This window comes from Colletotrichum graminicola (assembly GCF_000149035.1).
Source record: "Colletotrichum graminicola M1.001 genomic scaffold supercont1.8, whole genome shotgun sequence".
Lineage (NCBI taxonomy): Eukaryota > Fungi > Ascomycota > Sordariomycetes > Glomerellales > Glomerellaceae > Colletotrichum > Colletotrichum graminicola.
The window spans coordinates 509,283-530,935 of record NW_007361012.1 but is presented as its reverse complement, the minus strand read 5'-3'; the positions used below and the strand labels follow the sequence as shown (position 1 = coordinate 530,935).

Sequence of the window (21,653 nt, the reverse complement as noted above, 5' to 3'; positions counted from 1 at the left end):
CGGAGGAGGCATGGTTGGTTCAATCCAAATTGATATTTGCTCGGAGAAGTGCTGGAGCGGACGCGCCCAAGGACGAAGCCTCGTAGAAATAAGCCCGCCCGGCCCGCAAAGCCCGAGCGAAGCAATTCCAACTAAATATGGTACACGTAGCTACTTCAGCAATTCCAGCCCATAGAGGCCCATACCACACTGGGCCGGTCTTGCTACCTTTTCTTCTGTCTCGTTCAGCCCCCTCCGCTAAGGGGTCTCCTTCTGTCGGTGCACTCTGAATGTCAACTTGCCAACTTGCCTTTGTCTGACCATCTTTGGAGCCATGCGTGCCCTCTTCTCCAACGGCAAGGTGTCCCTTGGAAACACTTCCCCTCTCTAGCTAGCTATGACAACTCTTCTCGATTCCCCGTTTCGTGAACTGTGATAATAACGCCTTGGCTTCCGAAAACCGCCCGTCCTTGGTAAAAAGTATGATAGAAACAGTCATCACCAATCATATCGGCAGTTGACCACGCAGTATATGCAGGAGAAACGCCTAGGATTCATCGTCCGACCTCGCCACCCCACCGGTTTTCACTGATGGAGATATGCTGATGGCAATCTTCTTCGGCGTTGCCGCATTTGGCCTGTCCGCGAAGGTTTTCTTCCTCCTGACCATGCTAGAAGTCATTGATGCGTTGGAACCTGCAGAACTACTGTTTCTCCGTTTGTTCTGCATCAACTTGCCGAGCTCATCATCGTCATCCTCCTCGCGGCGCCTCTTTTCGGAGAGTCGTTCTGGAGGCGCCACTGAAGATGATTCGCTACTTGTGTCGGAGGCACCGTCCGTCCCATCATGCTTCTCGCTGGACGTCGGCAAGACCTCGGGGTCTGCGTTTTCGTCAACCTCTTCGTCCGATGGATAATCGACTAGCGGTTTCGAAGTCGGCGTTGACGCGGCCGAGCCATTTGTCGGCTGCACCTTATCAAGGGCTCTGCTCTCAGGACCATCTTCATCATCTGACGTGTTGAAATAGTCCTCCTCGGCTTGGTCGACGGAAATGTGTTCCATCATCCTCTGGTTGGGATTGGCGTTTCGTCTCGCATGGTCCTCTTCCGATTCGGTGTAGAAGTCAATGGTGTGCCCTTGTGTTTGATCGTAGACCACTATGATGTTGCGGAAGGTATCCATGTAGCTCAGTGCAACCAGCCGCTCCCGGTGATTCTGAACAAGAAACTTGTTCATCTCCTTTCTGTGTTCCTGTTGGGTGATGAAGACAAAGAATTCGATGCAAGCCGAGCTCAGAAGATTGTCTCGAGGCATGGATCGGGAGACCATGTCGAGGAGAGGCTCCAAGATGCCATGCTCCATGATATGCTTGTCATAGAAGTTGTCCTGCATGCCCGCCAAGTTGCGGAAGAAACGAATGGCAACTAAAAAGACTGGTTAGCGATGATGGTCTACGATATTTTAGCATTTGCACTAACCAAGCCTCAGATACTTCTCCGGACAAGCAAAGAGCTGAGCGATTCGTCGCAGAAGATCCTGCTGAAGGACGAAAAACTTGCTGCGATGCACATGCTGCCGGATAAAAAAACACAGAATCTCAATGAGATACGTGAACATTGAAGCTTGCTGCACTGGGAAAGTCATGTCCGTCCGACCCTGGAGATCGATCAGTGGCCGGAAGAGCCGCTGTGCCGACGTAGAGTAAAAGTGGGAGAGGAACAACTCATGCTGAGGGCTCTCTGCTGCCTGTGGTCTCCGACCAGGGAACTCTCCGTTGGCCTTTGCAAAAGCCTCCTGCGACTGAATTGGAGGCCCATGGTCGAGCAGGACCTTGAGCGCGTCCGATATTTGTGACTTGACGCCAAGGTCGACTTCTACCAACAGCAAGTCGATGAGCGAATCCGTTAGGGGCGGTTGGCCGTCGTGGAGCTGTCGGTAAATGGTGCCGCGGATCATGTGTGGATCATGGTCTATCAAGGAGACCAGTACGTCGGTTGCGCCAACACGAACACTGACGTCGGGATGACGCAGACCAAAGTTAATGACCTGGAGCAGGCCGTGGCTAATGAAGTGATTGTAAAGCGTCTGACGAGCTTGGGGCTGGAGGTTCTTTGCAATGGCGCAGCATTGTTGGATGAAAAGAACCGCCTCCTTCTTCCTCATCTGATCCGGTTGAGTGGCTTTGAAGATGCTGAAGAGCTCGTTGAGAAACCCTCCGTTTCCTTGCAAGTGCTGGACAATGTCCACTTGGTTGAAGAAGATCAGAGAGTTAAGAACGGAGAAGGTAGGGTCGTCCAAGATCCGTGCCAGGACAACGTCCTTCAAGTATTGGAGTCGGTAGGTTTGATGAATCTTCCTCCGAATGTTGTCGTCCTCGATCGGGACAACCTCCTTATATCTTCCTTGGTTGTCAAGCCAGTGACGGTGATTCGCTTTGTGACTTGGGAAGTCTGGATCGTATTCGAGAGCGCCGACAACACCGAGAACGCAGTCGTCGGATACTACATGCTCGATAAGTTGAGTGTCGTTGAGAAGGATGACAGTCTTCATGATGTTGCACAATCGATGGAGGTCGGGCAGGCTCTCGAGATCTTCGGCCATCTCAACCAAAGGAATCAGTTTACGGATGTAACCATCTTGGCTGATGCACTTGCAAAGCGCCTCTCGTCCATTGACGGTCTGACTCATTATGCGCATGCTGGTTTCAATCTCGGGGAGATTCCCGATCTCGGCAGAAGGAAGGCTGAATGAGGTGGGCATGTCCATGGGGAGATCGTCAGAGAGGCTGTCGTCTGCGTCTGAAATGTTAGGTCGATGTCTCCACGGCATGTCAACGACACGAAACTTACCAGCGCCAGCCATTCCGCCCTGGAAAGTCTGCTGCACACTGTTCACGAATTTCCTATTCGGAGGCCGTGGTCAGAAACATGCACCAGCCAAAGAAGGATGAGTTCATCTCTTACCAGATCAGAGCACAGCCGTCCGCCTCCTGGAAGGACAGAGCCATATCGATGCCATTGCTAGGTTCCGTCCAGACAATCAGAGTCTCTGCGTCAGGGGTCAGTCGGTCTGCTGCAGGAGTGGTAGCGACGTGCGACTTACCTTGCTGCTTCTGGAAGCCATCCTCCTTGCAGATCTTGGTCTCTAGTAAAAGTCGGTCAGGGTGGTCTTCGGATTCGACAACGACTCTGGGGTCTCGAGGTTGGCCCTCCTCCGTCTAGCAAACCATCATCACGTTAGTATCGCACCGCGAAGAGGACGAGCGTCATTTATGACAGCAAAGAGAGCGTGAGAGAGAGAAAGGAAGAGGCACGCGTGCGCGAGCAACAAGACATACCTGCATGAACGCAGCGGTACAGAAGCCGGTGCCTCGGTCAAACCAGTCATTGTTGCGCAGTTCGTAGACCTTGACGCGTTTCTTGTCCGTCGCATGATGAGGCACTGGTTGTGCCATCATCAATGGTTCGGTGCCCCCCTCGGTGGTGAGACGGGGGTAGCTAAGGATATCGGGAGCGAGGTCGAGATGTTGTTGGAGTGAAAGCTCAGCGTCGGTCTGGCTGAGGATGGTGAGCGCCACTTTCCCGTTGGTCGGTCGCGCCTGGAATGGGGCGCGGCTCTCAAGCGGGATGTCGGTCGGGGACGAGAACTGAGAGCTCGTCGGAAATGCGGTCGTCGTCGATGGGTGTGGCAACGAGATGTGCCCGAGTGACGTAGGGACGCGATGATCAGGGAGCCATCAAAATGGGAGGGGGCGGTCGGGTCGCGCGATTGGCGGGCGCCGGGGAGTTTGAGCGACGCAAGGCGGCAACGTGAGGCGGAAGGAAGCTTGCTGACGCGACAGCGATAGCGGAGTGCAGGCGATGAAAGATGGGCTACGCGCTTGCAAAGATGGAAGCGGGCGAGTTTGGAATCCGGGGCGGATCAACTACGGCGACGCGGCGCAATGTTTTTTTGGGTTGCGGAGGATTGCGGATGATGATGAGATGGAAGAACTTTGAGGCTGTATTCGGTCAGTCGGGTCGGTTGGTTGGACAGAAGAGGCAAACTGGGCTGGGACGGAAACTGCGCTGGCGGCCGGTGCTGCTGGCACTTGAGCGGGGGGAGCACTCACCACCTAGGTACTTGGGTACTATCCAGTGCGCGTGATTACCTGGCACCACTGGTACGGCACTGGCAGGCCCAACCCAACCGCACCGCCACGCCGTGACTGGACCCTACCTCCCACTCGTCGCTTTCTGGCTCGGTACCCGCAGGACAGGACACTAACCATTTGTGGGCCAGACGCACCTACCACGTTAGCATCCGCGACAACCACTGGGGGAGGCTTGCGTTGCGTCAACGTGCGGCTACTCGTCTAATTATCCCTTTCGGCTAGCCGCTCGTCTGAGATTTATTGCTTGGTGGAGCATAGCTGACTAAACGTCATCAGGTGCTGGTCCACCTCTGATCCTAGGGATTCCCTTTTCCTAGTATCCGTAGTGTCGCAACAGCTAAAGTGACTTCTTGGGAAACGGAAACCTTGGGTATCAGGGAGACACACTGAGGTCCGTCCCTGCAGGAACGGCTGCAGGCATGCTTGATGCGCTTCCTGCCTTTGGCCCTCGTCGTCTCGTCATAGACCACAGCACGTCTCAACCTTAAACGCAGCCTCGGGATTGCATTTCAGCCTCGTCACGTTTCAATTTCCCATGCAACCCCAGGCCTTCAATACATCCCATCGGGGCAGCGCTGACTTGTGGGACCGGCACCAGAGACACACGCCAACCGAGAAAGCAAAGCTAGGTAGTAGCGACGATTCGACTTCCCCGCATGCCAATGTCCTGTTGGCGGACGCCGCAGCATTGGCAGATACCTGGAACGTGGATCAAGCCGATGCCCGGTTCTAGACAGCATTCCTCCGCGGAACAGCGCATGAGGATTCAATGGACCCAACGTCTTTTGGAATATTCCTCATTCCCGCTGTAAACATAGGTATGATCTTCTCGAACATAACGTGTCTAGTGCTTCTTGGTGAGCAACGAGCGGCTGAGCGTTGCTCTAGGTATTGTAGCACAGATATCATGAGGGGAAACCACCTGTCATAATCAGCAAAGCGGATGCGAAAGCCAAAAATTCCATCCCCCCACGTTGGAAAGTGATGCCCAGAGCATCAGAAGCGACCCAGTTCTCGTTTGGGTGCTCCCGTGCAGATCGTCTCAAGAGCTCGTGCCACACCACCGGGGCTCCGGCATACAGGGCTCTCCTGCTTGGAGACTTGGGGGTTAAATCATGCAGGGGTTCTGATCGTCATCCACACGATATCTGATTTTCCATCCCTGCTTTCAGCATCCTCATTCCCCCTTCTGCTCCTTACCCATGGTGCAAGGGTTGCCTTGGCCTGTTGGTTGTTGAACAATTGTTGGCTTTCGAAACGACCCTGAAGCCTCCTAGAAGTTATGGCACTCCGAGAGCCTCTGCGGCCCCAGCATCGATCGAACCCCGCGCTGAGCCATAGCTCAGCTAGCTCTCGCGCGACAGGTCCTTAGAGAACAAACCGCTCTTGTTCGCCGCCCAGTGAGCTCTATCGGAAGATGGCGCCTTCACGTGTCAGGCATACCAATGCCAATGGAATGTTGGCGTTTTACCACTGTACTCGCAAAGACGAAACGGACCCTGGCCACTGCAGCCTCCGCAGCCTCGGCTTCGTTAAGCAGCAACCAGTCCAAGTCGGAAGCCACCACGACCAGGGTATGATTCTGGCAGTCGAACTTGGGAATACGGCTAGGGTCCGCGCATTGTATGACATGGCTTTAGTATCATCAAGTCAATCGAGACGTGCGTCTGCTCGCTTATTCCGAAGTCGGACCATGGCGTATACAAGGCGATATCAGGCCTAAGTGGCTCTTTGTACGGCTGCTGTTCAACCCAAGGAAAGACGACCAATTATTATGGTACAAACCGAGCGATGGCCTCTGCTTTCTATCGGTTCCAGTCGAAAGCAGTGTGCTAAGAGGGACTTTTCGATGTGAGTGAGGGCTGGAGCTCAGCTACTCAGTATCGTCTTTGTCGACACTGGATAGTCATCTTACGATGGCTCGGAAGTAACAAAGGAAGAGCTGATACCTTGAGCTACCTATTTTAACGGCAGTCTGTAGTTTCACCGTCTCAAATCTACCATGTACAGGCCAGCGATTCTACTACTAGTCACGGCGCATACGCAAGTTTCGCACCGACACCTTTGCCCGTCTGTCAGCTCATGTCCTCATTTGTGATCGACCTCAGTCACGTGCGAGCTAGTTGATATTGCTCAAGGGTGTTTCGCTGTCAGAACCGCGAAGCGAGGTCCGGACAGCACTTGCAACTCACAGATGATACACTCACTCGTACAAGCACCCTCCACGAGGCAGTGATGGAATCATGACACCAGAAAAAATTGGCTGCCACTCTATGTCCAGGGATGCCTGCAGAACGGCCAAGGATGTAAGGACATAATTTGCACCAGCGCTTGGGTCTAGCAGGGGCTGTTGCAAGCCCGAACGGGCCGGATGCTGCTGGCGAGTGCCGCTAGTTCTGGCACAGAGTGAGCCAGCCAGGACCCTTGGCGCAATTAACGACGGCGGGTCAGCTTGCCGGCCTTGGGATGGATGGAGGGAAACGGGATACGGTTCAATTGAGAGTTCCCAGCCCAGTATCTTATCTCTGCCGCAACTGTTTTAGGGTGCTTAGTCGTAGACGCAGCCTTATCCGAGCATGATGTTCGATGGATGCGATGGCAGCGTGCGGCATTACCTCGTTGTCCCCTCTGAGACCTGCTGCCAGCTCAAGTGGACAGGCCTACGCAATACGGCCGTTCGATGCCACCGAAGCACGCGGAACGGCAACGATAGAGCATGGGCAAAATGCTAGACCAAGGGAAGCGCTGCTCAAGAGGCTGTTGTGCATTTGCGTTCATGACGAGGCGTTTATGCCTCACCGGTTCGACGCGCAGCACAACGACTTATCCCATGGCAGCGTCGCTTCAGGTTTGAGAGGCATCCTTGCGTTGATCGAGACGGACCAGTCTAAGCTGGAACTGCCCGAGACCGATCAGAAAATGATACACCACCCACTCCCCCCTCCCCCTTGATTGTTGAGCGGCTATGCACAATCGGTTGACTTTGAGGCCTGTGGTGCGTGGCGGCGCGGGAGTCGTGGGCTTACAGTCGCCCGTCGGTTACTGTGACTAGCCAGGCCTAATCCCTCATCCAGCCTATTGAATCCATCGAGGTCCTGGACTGCCAAGGGTCTCTCGCACTGAACAATGGTGTGGGGGTTGTTATCATGGACGGGCTCGAGAAGGGAAAAATTAAACTCGCGCAGGCCGCTGTTGCATCGCCGACGCCACATCACTTCTGCCCTTTCCCCCCCCCCCCCCCCCTTCTTATCTGTGGAAACCCCTGCTGTGCACAATGGCGCCTTGCAGGACTGGAGAAAGCCATAGCTTGTGCCGGCCCTTGTTGCCTCTGAGTGGATGGCGACCATGTCACCCAGCTCCGGGCCGGCGAGGTTAGCGTTCTGGGGCACATTTCAGCCTCATGGTGTGAGCCTTCTTGTCGCACTTGGTTTTGGTCATCACATTAAGGGAGTCGTGAACCCGGATGACGGCGTTGGCGACAACTTATCTTTGGCGGCATGCCCACGATCTGCCTCCTTGGAGAGTTCCGTCGGTGTGAGCCAGCCATACACACATCCGGTTTACGGATTCGGCTAGTGCCTTATCCTTACCTGGCTACGCGGCTATCGACGACTGTAAAACCAATATTTCCCAGGGCCCAGGCTGCCGGCCAGGGTCAAGATAGCCATGGGGCTCGCCCGAAGCCAATCTTTGGCCTGCAAGTCTCCGTGATACCGCCGACTTTCAGGTGGCTGAACATGGACCACCAGTTCAGCTCGCTATCCGCTTCGGTCCAAGCAATTGGGTCGAGCCAGGTGTCATCATGCAAGCACCGCATGTGCGTCGGGACGTGAGCTTGGGCCGGGCGACACAGATACAGCACGGCGGTCGGGGGTTTTCCAACGTGCGCGATGGGTGTAAGCGTGTGCCAGTGAACATGAAATGCTGACTTGTTTGGGTGCTGTTGCTCTTTTGCCGCCAATACGATACATGCTGTGTCTGCATGTATGTATGTAAACAAGGTGAAGGAGGCCAAAATGACATTGCAATGAGAGAGGTTCAGCAAAACATACGGATGACAGCTGCAACAAAGCGAGGTTTTGTGGCTTCTTGGCGTCAGGAACCAAAGCGCCATCGACTCATGACATTTGGTCAATTATTCAGGAAGACCCTGGGCGTTGACCGGGGATGTGGTTGCTGGTCTCTCGCCGGGCTCGGCTAGTGTAGTCTGCTTCTAGTGTATGTAGATGAACGGTGAGGATGAGAGCATTCAGGTGTCTAGTGCCTGTTTATCTTCCCCATGCTTTCTGCACATTCGCCGTCAAATCTGTCTCGGCCAGGTGTGCCTTGCTGACGGACGCTTCAACATGTTTAATGGGCTGGAAAGGAGAGACGGAGGGGTAGGCAGGTTGAGGATCTAAGCTTACTTAGGAACTTGCTGAGCGGACGAATTGGCTAAGGAGATAGCAAGTCGCCTGCACGGTGGGCCCTCCGTGAGATAGTGTATCTATTTGTCGAGGTATTCGCATCTACCTTCAACTAGGTAGGTACTTAAGCTATGTGCTACTAATAGATTGTGCAAGGTTCATCACTCGGCTGTGGGATCTTTTGGGCAGACGTGTAGGGGTATCTGTGGATGCTTGCCTACCAACCTCAGGTATACTTACAGATGTCATCAAAGGCAGGAGGGAGGCAAGGCCACCGTTGGACAAACCCCCTCCATCATCTGCTGTAGCCTGTCGGACTTTCTTGGGTTACGGATGACTGGGATTTTTTCCTGGTCCGGGTTCCGAGCGGCAGGTAGCCCCCGTCTTCCAACCACCAGCTAACCTTCTTTTTCCCTTACGGATATCTGTACCTGCAACCGGTTTCAACCCTGGCACAACGCATGCAATGCATATGCTGTTGCATACGAATGAGTATCTGCCAATGGCCCAGCCTTGTCGCAATCTGCTTACAAGCGAAGACATTCCGAGCAGGGGCACAATCTGACATACATGATACCCTCCCACTTCCTTCTTCGTACTGTCACAGGCCGCCATCGCGCATACAGGAAACCAAAAAAAAAAAAGAAGGAAAGAAAGAAAACAAGAAACTCGGCAACCCGTCCGTCGACCAAACAGAAACCGCCGTGTCACACTACTTACGTCTGCGAAGCCAGAAAGAGAGGCGCATCAGCACGCGCGGTGGGCCTTTTCATCGGTATATCGCCGAACCTCCTTACTGCCTGTGTTCGAGACGTCGTTGCTGCCCGGGGCGTATCGCCGCTGCCTTTTTCGGGTGGGGCAGTCTCGGGACAAAAGAGTGATGCCGAGATCGACTGATGGTTCGTCCCTCGTGGCCGCCCGCATGGCCGAATCGATTCCAAGATCTCGCTCGAGCTCTTTCAGACAGTTGGGCCCTTTGTCATTAACGTGATGGGAGGAAACGCCGGGTGGCTTTCGAGGCTGTCTAGACCGCCCACGATGGGAGTTCGAGGATAGACGATGCCAAAGTTGGCCTCGCCCGTTGACAAGACACCAGAAGGATGCCGGGTCTTACTCGTCATGGCCTAGCAGGCTGCGACGAGGGCGATAGTGGGAGGGGTGGCGGGAAAACGGAAGAAAGAAGAGAAGAAAAGAGAAGTGGAAGAGGGGCGCCCACGGTAACACACCACTGGCAATTCGTCAATTCATCGTCAATTCATCGTCATTGGCATCGTCCATCTTCCCCTCTCACCCTTACCCGTCCGTTGGGTAGCTTTGGTTCCCCTGAAGCTGACCAGCGTCTTTTGTTCGATGGGCCCCTGGCCACTGCGGCTGGACTGGGCTGGCACGGCTGCATCCTCTACACCATTCCTAGGCCCGGGGGCCGAACCCAAAGCAAACGTGAAAGGAAACCCAGCGCCAGCACCAAACGCTCACTCTGGCTCCGGTACAGGGTACCTGGGCGCGCTGCTGCCTAGCGGCTTGTCTTCCACCTCAGCTATTGAACTCCAGCCAAAGAGTTTCCATCGGGGCCACGGCCACAACGCTTTTGCCGTCGCTGGCGCAGCATCCCTGCCAACCAGTACCGCTACTTTGGCCTGAATACGAGGGCTGTCTGTTTGGCCTAGCAAAGACAGGCACGGTAGGGCAAAACACACGCCCTCTTTCCCTCTGCTGACTTTCAGTGGATTGCACCAGGCTGAGAACGAGAGTGAAATGGCCGCCAACTTGTACCAGACGACAGGTCATTTCTGGAACGCTGCAGCTGTGGCTGTGGCTTGTTGTCGTTTGCTGGACTGGAAAGACCGCCTTGCCCGTCTCGGGCACCGGTACGAAAGGAGACGGGAAAGATGCTGGTCAGAGGTGGTTGTTACGAACGAAACAGGAACCGGATCTACCCAAGGCTTCGTGCCGGCTTTGCCTAGACGCGTTTGCAGGTCCAGAGAGGCGGAACTCACGGGGCTGCCATCTTTCTCCAGTTGGGTTCGTACTCGATGCTGGACTTGCCGCCCTTGCCAAAAACACACATTGGAACTTTCGGAGCCAGAAGCTACAGAGGAATCGAGCTGCACGTCGTCTGTGACCCCCCGCCTGCGCTCAATCCATGTCCTCCCGTGCACACCCATCCCATCTCAGTCTGCCACCCCCATGCATCTCCCATGTCCAACCCCAAAACACACACACACCTCTCCGCCACGCCTTAAAGGAACCAGGACTCCCGAACCCAGGCTTTCTAATTTGCGCTTCCTGTTGTTCCTTCCAACTCTCGCTCATCAGATCCTCTCTCTCACGCACTCACTCACTCTTTAAATAGCCCCTCGCCTATCGACCAGCATTACCTAAGACTGTTCGTGGTTGTATTGACTGTATTGCTTCCATCACATCTCAGGTGTAGAACACCCTGCCCTCCTCTCGGCCCAAACCCGACGACGCTCATCCATCTGCCAGAAAGCCACGAGGTCTCAACTGTAACGACGGCTGCCAGAGAACGGACGATTTTTGGCCAAGCCAACTGTCTTGCCATATCTTCAGGATCCAGGGTCATCCGAGCTGGGACATTGTCTGTGGTACCTCTCGAGTTTCACCTGTGCCGCCCGAGCAGAGTCTAAACCAACCGGCCGGGCTCGACTTACACGACATACCGTCTATACGATAAAATAATAAACAAAACCCGACAGTGCACCCATACAGCGCTTTCTTATCACGTCGCCCCCCTCGCCACACCAAACCGTTTAACGAATCTGCTTTCTCTCGCTCAAGCAACAACATAAGACTTGTAGGCTCACGGTGCAATTGTGTGTGCCCATTGGACCGGCCACCTTCCAGCAAAGCATCTCTTGTCCTCTTCACGTTACAACCACGATGTCTGTCTTCTCCCTCATCAAGAGATCCAGGCAACAAGCCAAGGAGCACAAGCAAAAACAGGTGGAAAAGACGACAGAGGCCCCCAATGAACCGTATAGGCATGTCCCTACTCATGCCGCCTTTGACGCCCTTTCCGGGGCACCGTCGTCATTCAAGCATGAAGACCGGCCCAGGATCATGGAACAAAACCGGAGGAGGAGTGTCATGGCCTCCAGCGGGTTGACCAAAATGTCTAGACTCTCTCTGCCTCGCGTCTCGAGCAGCCTTTCACACGTCACATACCCCTCCGAAAACGCCACTCCGATGAGTATCATGCCTCGGGCTTACAGCTACAGCGGCGGCCCGCCCGCGGCTCAATTCTGGCACGAACGCAATAAGAACTCCGTGTACTCGGGCACAGATGGCAGTCGCATCTCGCTCAAGGGTAAGGAGGTGGATCGATCCTGGGAGTCAGGTCGCAACAGCCCAACTTCTATCAAGGGTAAGTCCTGCGCGATGGAATCATCATCTTCACCGCAGCTAGTGACTAACATTACCACAGCCGAGTCTCCTACCGGTAGCTCCAGTTATTCGACTAGCTCACAGGAGGACCTGGAGATGAAGCCCGTTCGCCAAAAGTCTGTGCCGCCTGCGCACCGAAACCCTGCGGCTACTACTGATGCTCACCGGCTTCACCCGAGCTCTCGCCGTGCATCGGATGCATCGGAGCGAGGTGATGGCTCCCCCAAGGCGGCCGAATGGTCACCAAACTCGACCGACAGAGCCAAGCCGCCCGTATCGATGCGTGGCTTCAACGCCATCCCGGCAATGTCTCTCCCGCCGATGCAATTGGGGAACACTTTGTCAACCATGCACGGTACTGTTGCTTCCTCTGCCGCCTCGACCATCAGCAATCGCTCCTCGTCCGGCCTCTCGTCCTTCAACTTCAACACCAACAGTGCACCTTTTTCGGCCCCCATGTCTGGCCGATCATCCGCCGCCACCACGCCAGCAGCATGTGTCACACCCGAGCCAGTCTGGGAGTCTGTCGAGGAAGAGGAAAGCGGTTCCTACACGCACGCTCCGTCGTATGCATCCGCTGCTGCCGCTGCAGCTGTTGCGCCGTCCGCCATGAAGCAGAAGGATCGGAGAAGCGCGTCAAAGTCCAAAATCACCCGCTTCACAGAACTTGAAAAGATCGAATCCCACACGGAGAAGCCTGTCGCCGCGCCGACGCAGGACCCCGATGATAAGGACGTCGTCGACGAGGCCATCGCAGTCGAGATGGTGACCGCTACGCCCACCAAAGTCGTCTCGCCGAGCAAATCCGGAAAGCTCTTTTCGAAGCAGGTCGGCTCCAAGCTGGTCAAGAAGAACCGCTGGTCGATAAGGAGCTCCACCGTTGCAGCCTGACGGTAACAAGCGCGGTGCCTCTTCAACCTCCCCCCTCCCCCCCCCACACCGGTCGGCGTTTACACAGTTTCATGCCAGTATCACTACAAACCTTTCTTTTTTCCTTTTCTTTTTTTTTTATCCCGCACGGATACCGCGGTGTTCAACGGCAATTTACCTATCATATCATTCTCTCTTCGTAACAGTCACAACTACAAGGGTCGGTTCACGTGGGTTTCATGAAGATGCACCCCTTTGGCATGAGGTAGAAGAGAGAAAGTGAGAAAAAGTGAGTGAGTGAGAGAGAGAGAGAGAGAGAGAGAGAGAGAGAGAGCGATGGAAAACCGACGAGGATATCCAAAGTTGCTGCAGTTGGGCCTCAGCAACGCGAGACAACACACACACACACACACACACAAAACAACACCTACAGGGACTAGATTGACAACAAAACCGGACTCGGGGGCATAGACCCCTTGCCATGTTTCTTGTCCTACTTGTTTGACGACCATATCATGACCACACATACATAGACATTTTCTTTTCTTTTCATTTCTCGATATACTATTCTAGTACTCTTCTAGCTTATCAAAGCAGAAGAGAAGGGGCCCGGGACGGACCCCTCGGTCCGATGTTGAGAGAGTTTGGGACGGGCGTCAGTCATACACGTGTGTGGGGGGAAAGGCTTTAGTCAGATAAGTCAGACGAAATAATAATAAAAAGCATAAAGCAAAAACAAGGCCCGCGTCTCTCTCTCTTGATTCGATTGATGCTACCCGAGACAGACCGCCCACAACCCAACGCACAAGGCGCGGTCTCACTAGGTATCTGAATGACGACGCGGGTGAGACATTGCCTGGTACGACCCTGTAACTAGCAGCTCGTAGTGGACGGCGGCGGACAAGAGGCCCGCTCAATTAGCCCACGGTTAGCCTCACCGTACCTGGGAACACGATATCTCTCGTCCGGGCGCCATGTGGGCGCAGCCTCGGTTTCGTTCGCGGCGGTATTTTCAAGGGGGGGGGGGGGTCCCGTTCACAGAAAGTCCGTCGTGTGCATTATCTCGCTTGTTTCCTTGCATCAGTCGAATGGTAGGGTGTGTGGGAATCCTGCTGGCTGGCTGGCGTCGTTTCCTAGCGCAGCGGTTCGGACCTCTGGTCTGCGCCTTTGGAAGTCAAATTGCGATCTTCGGTGCCGTCGACCCGTCGGACTCGGTGTTGGCCGTCAGTCAGACGTCTGCCCGGTCAAACGTCTGCCATCGGTCGTCCACACGCCGCCTTGGTGCGGCGCGCTATTTCGTCAGTCCATTTACGAAGAGTGAGCTGATAGCTGTCAATGGCGTAGAGATCGTCAGGGACGATGACGGTCTGGAACCGCCTTCAAATGTTAGAGTGGAGGCTCGGCCGGATATCCTATAAACTCCGTACGCGGACATCTTTGCGAGCGCCTCATGCTGGGGTGCGAGCCCATGAGGCAAGCAATCGGGTGGGGGTTCTCACCCAGCCGCGGACTGTTCTGGGCGGTTGGTGGGGGTCTGGCACGCGCCAGCACACGTTTTATCGACTTCCTGCATATGCCCTGGACTCGGTGGCCTCCAGCTCCCCGATGCAGGAGCATCGTAGAACCCCCTCCTCAATGAGGAAGTGGCTACTGGAGGGATGTCATTTTGTATTGATGCGCTTGCCAGACTTCAGCTGAATATGCATGCAAGGCCAGTAATTATTGAAGTGATGGGAAAGGATTGTGCAGCGCATGGCACATGCGGTACGACTCGGGCGCTTTCATCCTGCCCCCAGCAGCTTCGTCCTTCTCCTCTGTCCGCCCCATCAGCCTAAAGAGACAGCGGGAGATCGCAGTTCTGTCCGTTGGATCCGGGGAGCTGGGCTGGATTCTTGTCTTCGGACGTTGGCTTGCACAGATCCAGCTGATGCGGCCAGTCTTGGCTCCTCAGGCTGCTTTGGCGAGCAAGAAACCCGACGGGGAAGGTGCGAAAATGAGACAGCTGAGCGAGGATGTCTGTTCCCCTCTCTCCCCAGCTAAGCTTCCGCCCGTTTTCGTTGCGGCCAAAGTTTCTCAACTTCCAATGTTTCATATGAAAAAGGTCTCAACCGCTCCCCAGTGGTGCCAGATTCACCATGTGATTGAACAATAGTGGATGGGTTCACAGCCGAGTGGCAAGGGTTACGATGTGAGAGTACGGGTTGGTGCCGGTTTGAGCGAATCTGGTGGACAGAACAGTATTCCATGGGACTCGCGTGGCTTTGTGGACGGGATGGCGGATGGGCGCTTGCAGAAGGAAAGCTGTGTCCGCCGCAGATCAATGTATATATTGACAATTATACATAAACACCGGAACGAGTGGTGGTCCGGTGCTACTCCACACTAACGGGAAGCACCGCAGCTCGGGGAATGCGAGGAAGCTCCTGGTATGTGGGTTGGGTCCGGTCCCAACAGCACGGGACCATCCTTGGACCAGCGATGTCTCGGACGGGACACTGTAAAAAAGTCTGAACGGGTTGATTCGGTGCGATCGTTGAGGCCCGGCAGGATGCCGTTCTGCTCTCCTCTCCAGGCCTTCCATTTTCTCTCCTCCAGAGGGGGCGGATTTCTTCCCATGGTTGAGTATGGCCCTTACGATGTTTGAGTTGATAAACGTGTGGCCATGTGGCAACCTAGAGTGCTGCCATTCCTTCGCTTACCTCTCTTTTAGGGCTGCGATGAAGAAGGATTCCGGCCGGTTGGTACCGAGTTGGCAGGTGCCGAACGAGAAGGGGGGAGACAAATGTTCCTTCCAACCAACAAGAATGCGATTCATAGCAAATCGCATTTTTGGCTTCTGCACCCATCTGAATCCCTGGTGACAGGACGTCTGAACTGCGCACTAATGCAAGGCTGCAGTGTAGGTACCCCGTCCCTCCCCCACAGACCGAAAATAGCTGGAGCATTCCCAGGGGGGTTAGGGGTCTACCCCTCCAACTGTACCTTCCTTCTGGCTCTCCTCGTTGGTTCGATTCGCCAGCCTCGTCAAGCCACAAAAGGGGCCTCCCCAAGAGAGAGCTGTTCCGCATTACGTATCCCAGAACACCCTGAAATGCAGTGCGGTCGGTGGTGCTGCGAATCCAACTGCGCCTGCCTTCACCTCATTGTCTCCGGCTTGAGCTGCAGCTGCGGCAGTCGCAGCGCTTGCTTCTCTTTTCTTTTTTCTTTTTCTGTTTCGCGCAGTGGACACACCAATTGTCCTTTGTTGCCATTTCTGCAACTTTCACTCCTTTCCCTCGACCAAGGGCAGCTCGAGCGCCCACGGTCACTGTTGTGCCGAAGTAATGGACCAAATCACAGAGGCCTCGTGGCCGACTCTCGGCGTCGCACTACTCATTCTTTCCGTCATCGGCCTTCTCACGGTATGTTAATCAGTCTCTCATGGGCTCATGGGCGGTACCCTTTCCTCTAATGTTTTCCCACAATGCGGTTCAATTGAAGCTGACAATTATTCCCGTCGATAGGTCTTCGTAACCCTCCACCTCCTCGCCCCGAAGCCCCGCGCTGTCCTTCCCTCCGAGAAACTTTACCTCACATCTTCTGCCTCGGGAAAGCCAATTCAAGTCTCTGCGCCCTGCTGGTTTGACCGTTGGTCCGCTGAGCGCAGCGTCTCCGAGGCTCGCGCCCACCTGACAGATCCTCGCGATGTCCCCGACTCTGGCGCAACCATCGACCCCGCCGATGTGCGACTCACCGTCGTACTCCCCGCTTACAACGAAGAAAACCGAATCCTGCCCACCCTCGAGGAGGCTGTCGCCTACCTTGATGAGAACTTCGGCCGGCCCTCATCCCCGACCAAGCCCCTCTTCAGCCCTACGACGCCGCACCGACGTACCAAGAACCCGCCCTCCGAAGCCCTGAGCGGCTATGAGATCCTGATCGTGGACGACGGATCCCGAGACAACACTGTCAACGCCTGCCTCGAATTTGCGCAGAAGCAAAGTCTCCATGACGTTATCCGTGTCATCAAGCTTGAGCGCAACCGTGGCAAGGGCGGAGCTGTAACACATGGCTTCCGTCACGCCCGCGGCGAGTATGTGCTCTTTGCCGACGCCGACGGTGCGACCAAGTTCAGTGATGTGGGCCGCCTGATCCAGGGCTGCGAAGATGTCGTCGACGGTTCTCATCGCGGCGTTGCTATTGGCAGTCGTGCCCACCTCGTCGGCAGCGAGGCCGTCGTCAAGGTATGCCCTTTTATTCGACTCCCTCCCATGGTCAAAGTGCTGACAGTACACCTAGCGATCTGCTCTCCGCAATTTCCTCATGCGTTCCTTCCACCTCGTCCTCATGATCCTCACTCCGCCTGCCACGTCTCGCCTCCGCGACACCCAGTGCGGCTTCAAGCTCTTCACCCGCGCCGCCCTTCCGCACATCATTCCTTACATGCACGCCGAGGGCTGGATCTTCGACATCGAGATGCTTTTACTCGCCGAGTCGGCCCCTCCCGCACCTGTGCTTGGAGACGATGGCAGTGTTATTGGCACCAGCCCCGGAATCCGTGTCGCTGAGGTTCCCGTCGACTGGCACGAGGTCCCCGGAAGTAAGCTCAGCGTCATCTCGGACAGCATCAAGATGGCCATTGGTCTGGCGGTGCTCAGGGGTAGCTGGATGATGGGTGTCTATCGTCGTAGACTGACGTAGGGTTTGAGTGCGGGTTTGTAAAGTAAAACAAGCTTCTTTACTCTGTTCATTTTGTTTCGATGGACGAGAGCACTCATGGTCACATACTTTTAGATGAAAAAGAAAAAAGACCGGTAAAAGTTTCACTAGCAGACGCTTGAGTCAGTAAAAAAAACGGCATACGAGGCAGAGACGGGTTTCCCATCTTGCACGATCCATATCTTTCGATTGAAGAATACACTGGTGATATGAGGTGCCATTGCAAAGGTATTTATACCCAATCCTCGGTGTTGGCAAAAACGGCCTGTACCGTTGCAGGCTCGATGAAGCTAGTAGGACAAGACTGATAAAGGGCACCTTCGGCCAAGCGGGCGCCATGTGCTTCAAGTACATGGAGCAGCCGGGCAAGTAGCAAGATGCCAGTGATATCGACTATGTGTCTCCAAGCCGATAAAATCGTCCTGGACTAGCATCACACGCATGAGGCGCACATGTGGGAAATAGCTAGTTAGGATAAAATAGTCCGTTGGGATAATGAAAAGAGATACAACCCCAGAGATTCACTGGTCACCGCCGATCTCGCTACTGCTCCCTGCGGGGGGGGTATGGTAGATGGCCCGTTCCGGCCATTATCACGCTGTGCACAGTCATGGATAAATCCATGGTTTGTTCCAGCGAGAACATATAAACCATCGCGAGGCTATTCTCTAGCGCCACAGTCGAAACCAAGGGCCTCAGCCATCACCACTACTACCACCGCATACCAACCGCCGGGGAGAGGGAAAAGGTTTATATCAGGCCACGACGGTCGCAGTGCATGTGCTTAGTTAAGGAGCTGGCACCAAGGGACTGCCATGCCTGAACGGGACGGGGCTGCTTCGGTTTTTGTCCGAGAGGGCTCTTGCTTGACTTCGGCCGTTACCCTGCTGTTTTCTGGTCAAAGGCACACGGTTTTTGTTGGACAGCCCTTGGCCGACGCCGCGAAAGCCTCTCGAGACTTCCTCGGCCTGGAAGAGCGAACAGGGCTTGAACAACTCACTCACGGAGCCCGCTCCTGATGTCAGCGCCACCATTGCTCTCACGGCGTCGCTGGATCGAGCCGGCTCCGGCCGGAGAGGCCAGAGTATCGCGACCGCCTATACTCGCTCGTAGTAGAGTCTTGCCAGAAGTTCTCGGATGTTGTGGAGAGGTTTGTGTCTTTCGAACCAGAAACCACCGCGCTGGTTTGGGGCTCTATAAAGTTGGCTTTAGCGGTTCGCCAAGAACAACAGACATTAATCTTCTGGGGCGTGGCTCAACGAGTGTCCAGACTCTTGGCAGCTGGGAGTTCCACAGACCCCAAGAATTGGGCCACGCGTCGTGGTATGAAACGAGCAGGCGATATTTGATCCTGTCTTGGGCACATAACCTGACTTTCGGCAACTACTGATTGCACAAAAGATCTTGGGCACAGCTAGGGGGGGTTCACAAGTTCCAGTCTCTCTGGCTGACCAAAGGACGGACATGGACCCGCAGGCTTTGGCATTGAGCTACATCGTTGCTGGAAGTGCCGGCGAGTCTGGTCCGCTATGGATGCGCACGTCAGAGATATTTAAACCGATTATTATTAAAATATGGTCTGATGCACCGGTATCTAGGCCTAGTGATCCAACGATCTGCTCATGGTCTGTCGTATGTGTGATTAAGTGTATGTATATATACAGCCCGGATACCGTCCTGACAGAGGACCCGGGAAGGGGGATCCAAGCCCCTTTATTTTCTCTTCGTTGGTTCATTTGCTCATCACACCAACGCCTCTTGCTCATGTCTAATAACTCGCTTTTCCAAGAATCTAGCACATACACCTTTGTTCTAGTTCAGCTCACGCCACATGACGGGCAGGAACACGACACTCGCCCTCCAGAGAATCAGGATGCCGTCAATGAGCGCCAGGGGCGCTTTGAGGAAGCCAAAGACGCTGCCGCTCATAAGGTCGAGGGCGTTGATCCAGATGGCGAGGAAGGCGACGCTGAAGAAGTGGTACGCGAGCTTCGACGGCTGGTGCATAAGCCCGCCCATGAGAGCCATGGGCTCCGATGCGTGGCCGCGCTGGAAGTACTCGAAACAGCCCAGCTGCAGGGCGCGCAGCTGGCGGTCGTTGGCCGCGAACAGGGCGTACAGGGCCATGGCCAGCACGTTGATGATGGAGGTCAGGCTCTTGCGGCGCCAGTGGAACTCGCGGAGCGCGTTCTTGATGGCGATTGGGTCGGCGAGGTCAGTCACGCGCGAGGGGTGAAGCAGATCGGAAAGGATGACGCAGTCGTTGAAGGCAACAGTCATGCCGCCACCCGTCAGAGGGTGACGCATGTTGAGGGCGTCACCGAGCAGGAGCATGCCGTTTAGAGTCTGGCGGGAGGGGGGCAGGTACGAGTTTGGCATGGAGGGCGGGATCTTGCCGTCGGCGAGTGCAGCTTCGAAGCACGGCCGCATCTGGGGTGGCAACGTCGGCATGACAACGTTCTTGATGTAGCCGCGGACGCCGCCGGCGGCGGGCGAGGCCTCGGGAATGTTGGCGGGGACGTCGATGAGAGCGCGGGTCTCGTGGGTGCCAATCTGGTACATGAGGACAGGGAAAGCCTTGCCGATGACGACGTGGCCGAAGCCGGGCGAGGGCATGGGGGCGTCGATGAGCTCGAGGGCATAGAACTTGGACTTGACGACGGGGGCCTGGGGGATGCACTCCTTGCGGAACTTGGAGGCATAGCCATCGGCGATGATGGTCAGCTGGCCAAAGAAGAAGTCGTCCTTCTTCTGGCCCGTCGCGGGGTCCGTCGTCTTGGACCTGACGCCCAGGACCGTGTCTTTGTCATCGCCGCGTATCGTTGCCGTCACCTCGGTCTCGAAGATGGTGATGTTCTTCTGCTTCTGGCAGGCCTTGCGGAGGTTCATGATGAAGCGGCCGTGGTGGAAACTCCGGCCCTCCTTCTGCTTCGCGCTCGAAGCCGTCGTCTCGTTGTTGGCGGAGGGGTGGATCATGCGGCCGTTGTCGTCGAAGGAGGGGTAGGGGACGTCGACCCCCTGGCCGTGGTAGCTGACTTTGTAGCCGTAGCAGGGCACAGCATCAATGCCCTCGAGGGTGTCGGCCAGACCCAGTTGACGCAGGGCGACGATGCCGCCAGGCTGCAGAAGTTCACCGACGATGCGATTGGGCTCCTTCATCCATCTTTCGAGCAAGATGACGCTTCTTCCCTGCTGGGCCAAAGCGTAGGCAATGGCGGTGCCAAAGACGCCGGCGCCTACAACGACGACATCGGCCTCGTGGTACTTGCTGCGGCGCTCGGCGCGAGCGTCGGCGACTGCTGTCGGGCTTTCTATCATTTCAATCCGACTTGGAAGGAATTGTCTGGCGGGATTGGTTTGCTGTTGAAGCGAGTGGCGGGGCCGTCTTGGTCTGTCGCCGAACGAGGTAGTGTCGTCGAAGGGAAGGGGAAGAAAGTGAGATCAGGCACCGTTGTCGACTTTTAAGAGAGATGAGTGGTTAGGAGGAAGGCGGTTAATTGGGTGGTTAGACCTGTCGTTCGTCCCGTCTCGAACGATACGCAGGAATAGTGGTGTTGCAGCAGCAGATCAATGGAAGATAAAATAAAATAAAAAAGGCGCCATGAGTGGACAATTTAGTTTATTGCAAGGCCCCTTGTACAATACCATGGGCGACTTGGTCAGGGGTAACTGTTTGGTTCGTTCTCCGCGAACTGACAGAGAGGAGAGTACCTAGGTAGGTAGGTAAGTACGGATAGGTAGTGTAAGTACACTACACTACCTAACAGGTACCTACGCTATTCTCGAGCCCCCCCACCAGTACTTACCATTACGTGTGATCAAGCATGTTCCTTGATGTACACATCCCCCTCCCCCCCCCCCCCCCCCCCCCCGAAAAACATCTTGCTTTGGTGGCGTACCTATCTACGCTCGCAGAGGATCTAGAAAAATTACAGAAGGCGATCTCGACAACAAAGTCGTCCCATAGCGGCTCCCGCCGTTGCAATCGGGCCAATCGTCGCGCTCCAATCGGTGCCCACACACCGCCCATTTCACGTGTCGAACCACGGTCATGCGTAATGGATTTTCTGGCTTCGCTTCCTGCTCCGCCCAACCGAGTCCCTGACTTTTCCTTTTCGTTTTTATTTGACAGGCAACCCAC

At 55.3% G+C, this 21,653-nt stretch overlaps 4 protein-coding genes across 4 annotated transcripts; 2 read left to right on the top strand and 2 right to left on the bottom strand.

Annotated features, from left to right (window-relative positions):
* Positions 1-526: 526 nt before the first annotated feature.
* On the bottom strand, positions 527-3,437 carry GLRG_02828 (uncharacterized protein; the record flags this gene model as incomplete). Its single annotated transcript, XM_008093513.1, has 6 exons — positions 527-1,404; positions 1,459-2,778; positions 2,830-2,882; positions 2,944-3,028; positions 3,083-3,197; positions 3,318-3,437. 6 exons carry the CDS (start codon positions 3,435-3,437, stop codon positions 527-529), a joined length of 2,571 nt encoding a protein of 856 aa, XP_008091704.1.
* Positions 3,438-11,440: 8,003 nt separating this feature from the next.
* GLRG_02827 (uncharacterized protein) lies at positions 11,441-12,835 on the top strand (the record flags this gene model as incomplete). The annotated part of the gene is made up of 2 exons (XM_008093512.1): positions 11,441-11,924; positions 11,985-12,835. The coding sequence occupies 2 exons, from the start codon at positions 11,441-11,443 to the stop codon at positions 12,833-12,835; spliced, it is 1,335 nt and encodes a 444-aa protein (XP_008091703.1).
* Positions 12,836-16,137: 3,302 nt separating this feature from the next.
* On the top strand, positions 16,138-17,494 carry GLRG_02826 (glycosyl transferase family 2; the record flags this gene model as incomplete). The annotated part of the gene is made up of 3 exons (XM_008093511.1): positions 16,138-16,215; positions 16,318-17,037; positions 17,093-17,494. The coding sequence occupies 3 exons, from the start codon at positions 16,138-16,140 to the stop codon at positions 17,492-17,494; spliced, it is 1,200 nt and encodes a 399-aa protein (XP_008091702.1).
* Positions 17,495-19,324: 1,830 nt separating this feature from the next.
* On the bottom strand, positions 19,325-20,830 carry GLRG_02825 (squalene epoxidase; the record flags this gene model as incomplete). Its single annotated transcript, XM_008093510.1, has 1 exon — positions 19,325-20,830. The coding sequence occupies one exon, from the start codon at positions 20,828-20,830 to the stop codon at positions 19,325-19,327; it is 1,506 nt and encodes a 501-aa protein (XP_008091701.1).
* Between the last annotated feature and the right edge of the window lie 823 nt (positions 20,831-21,653).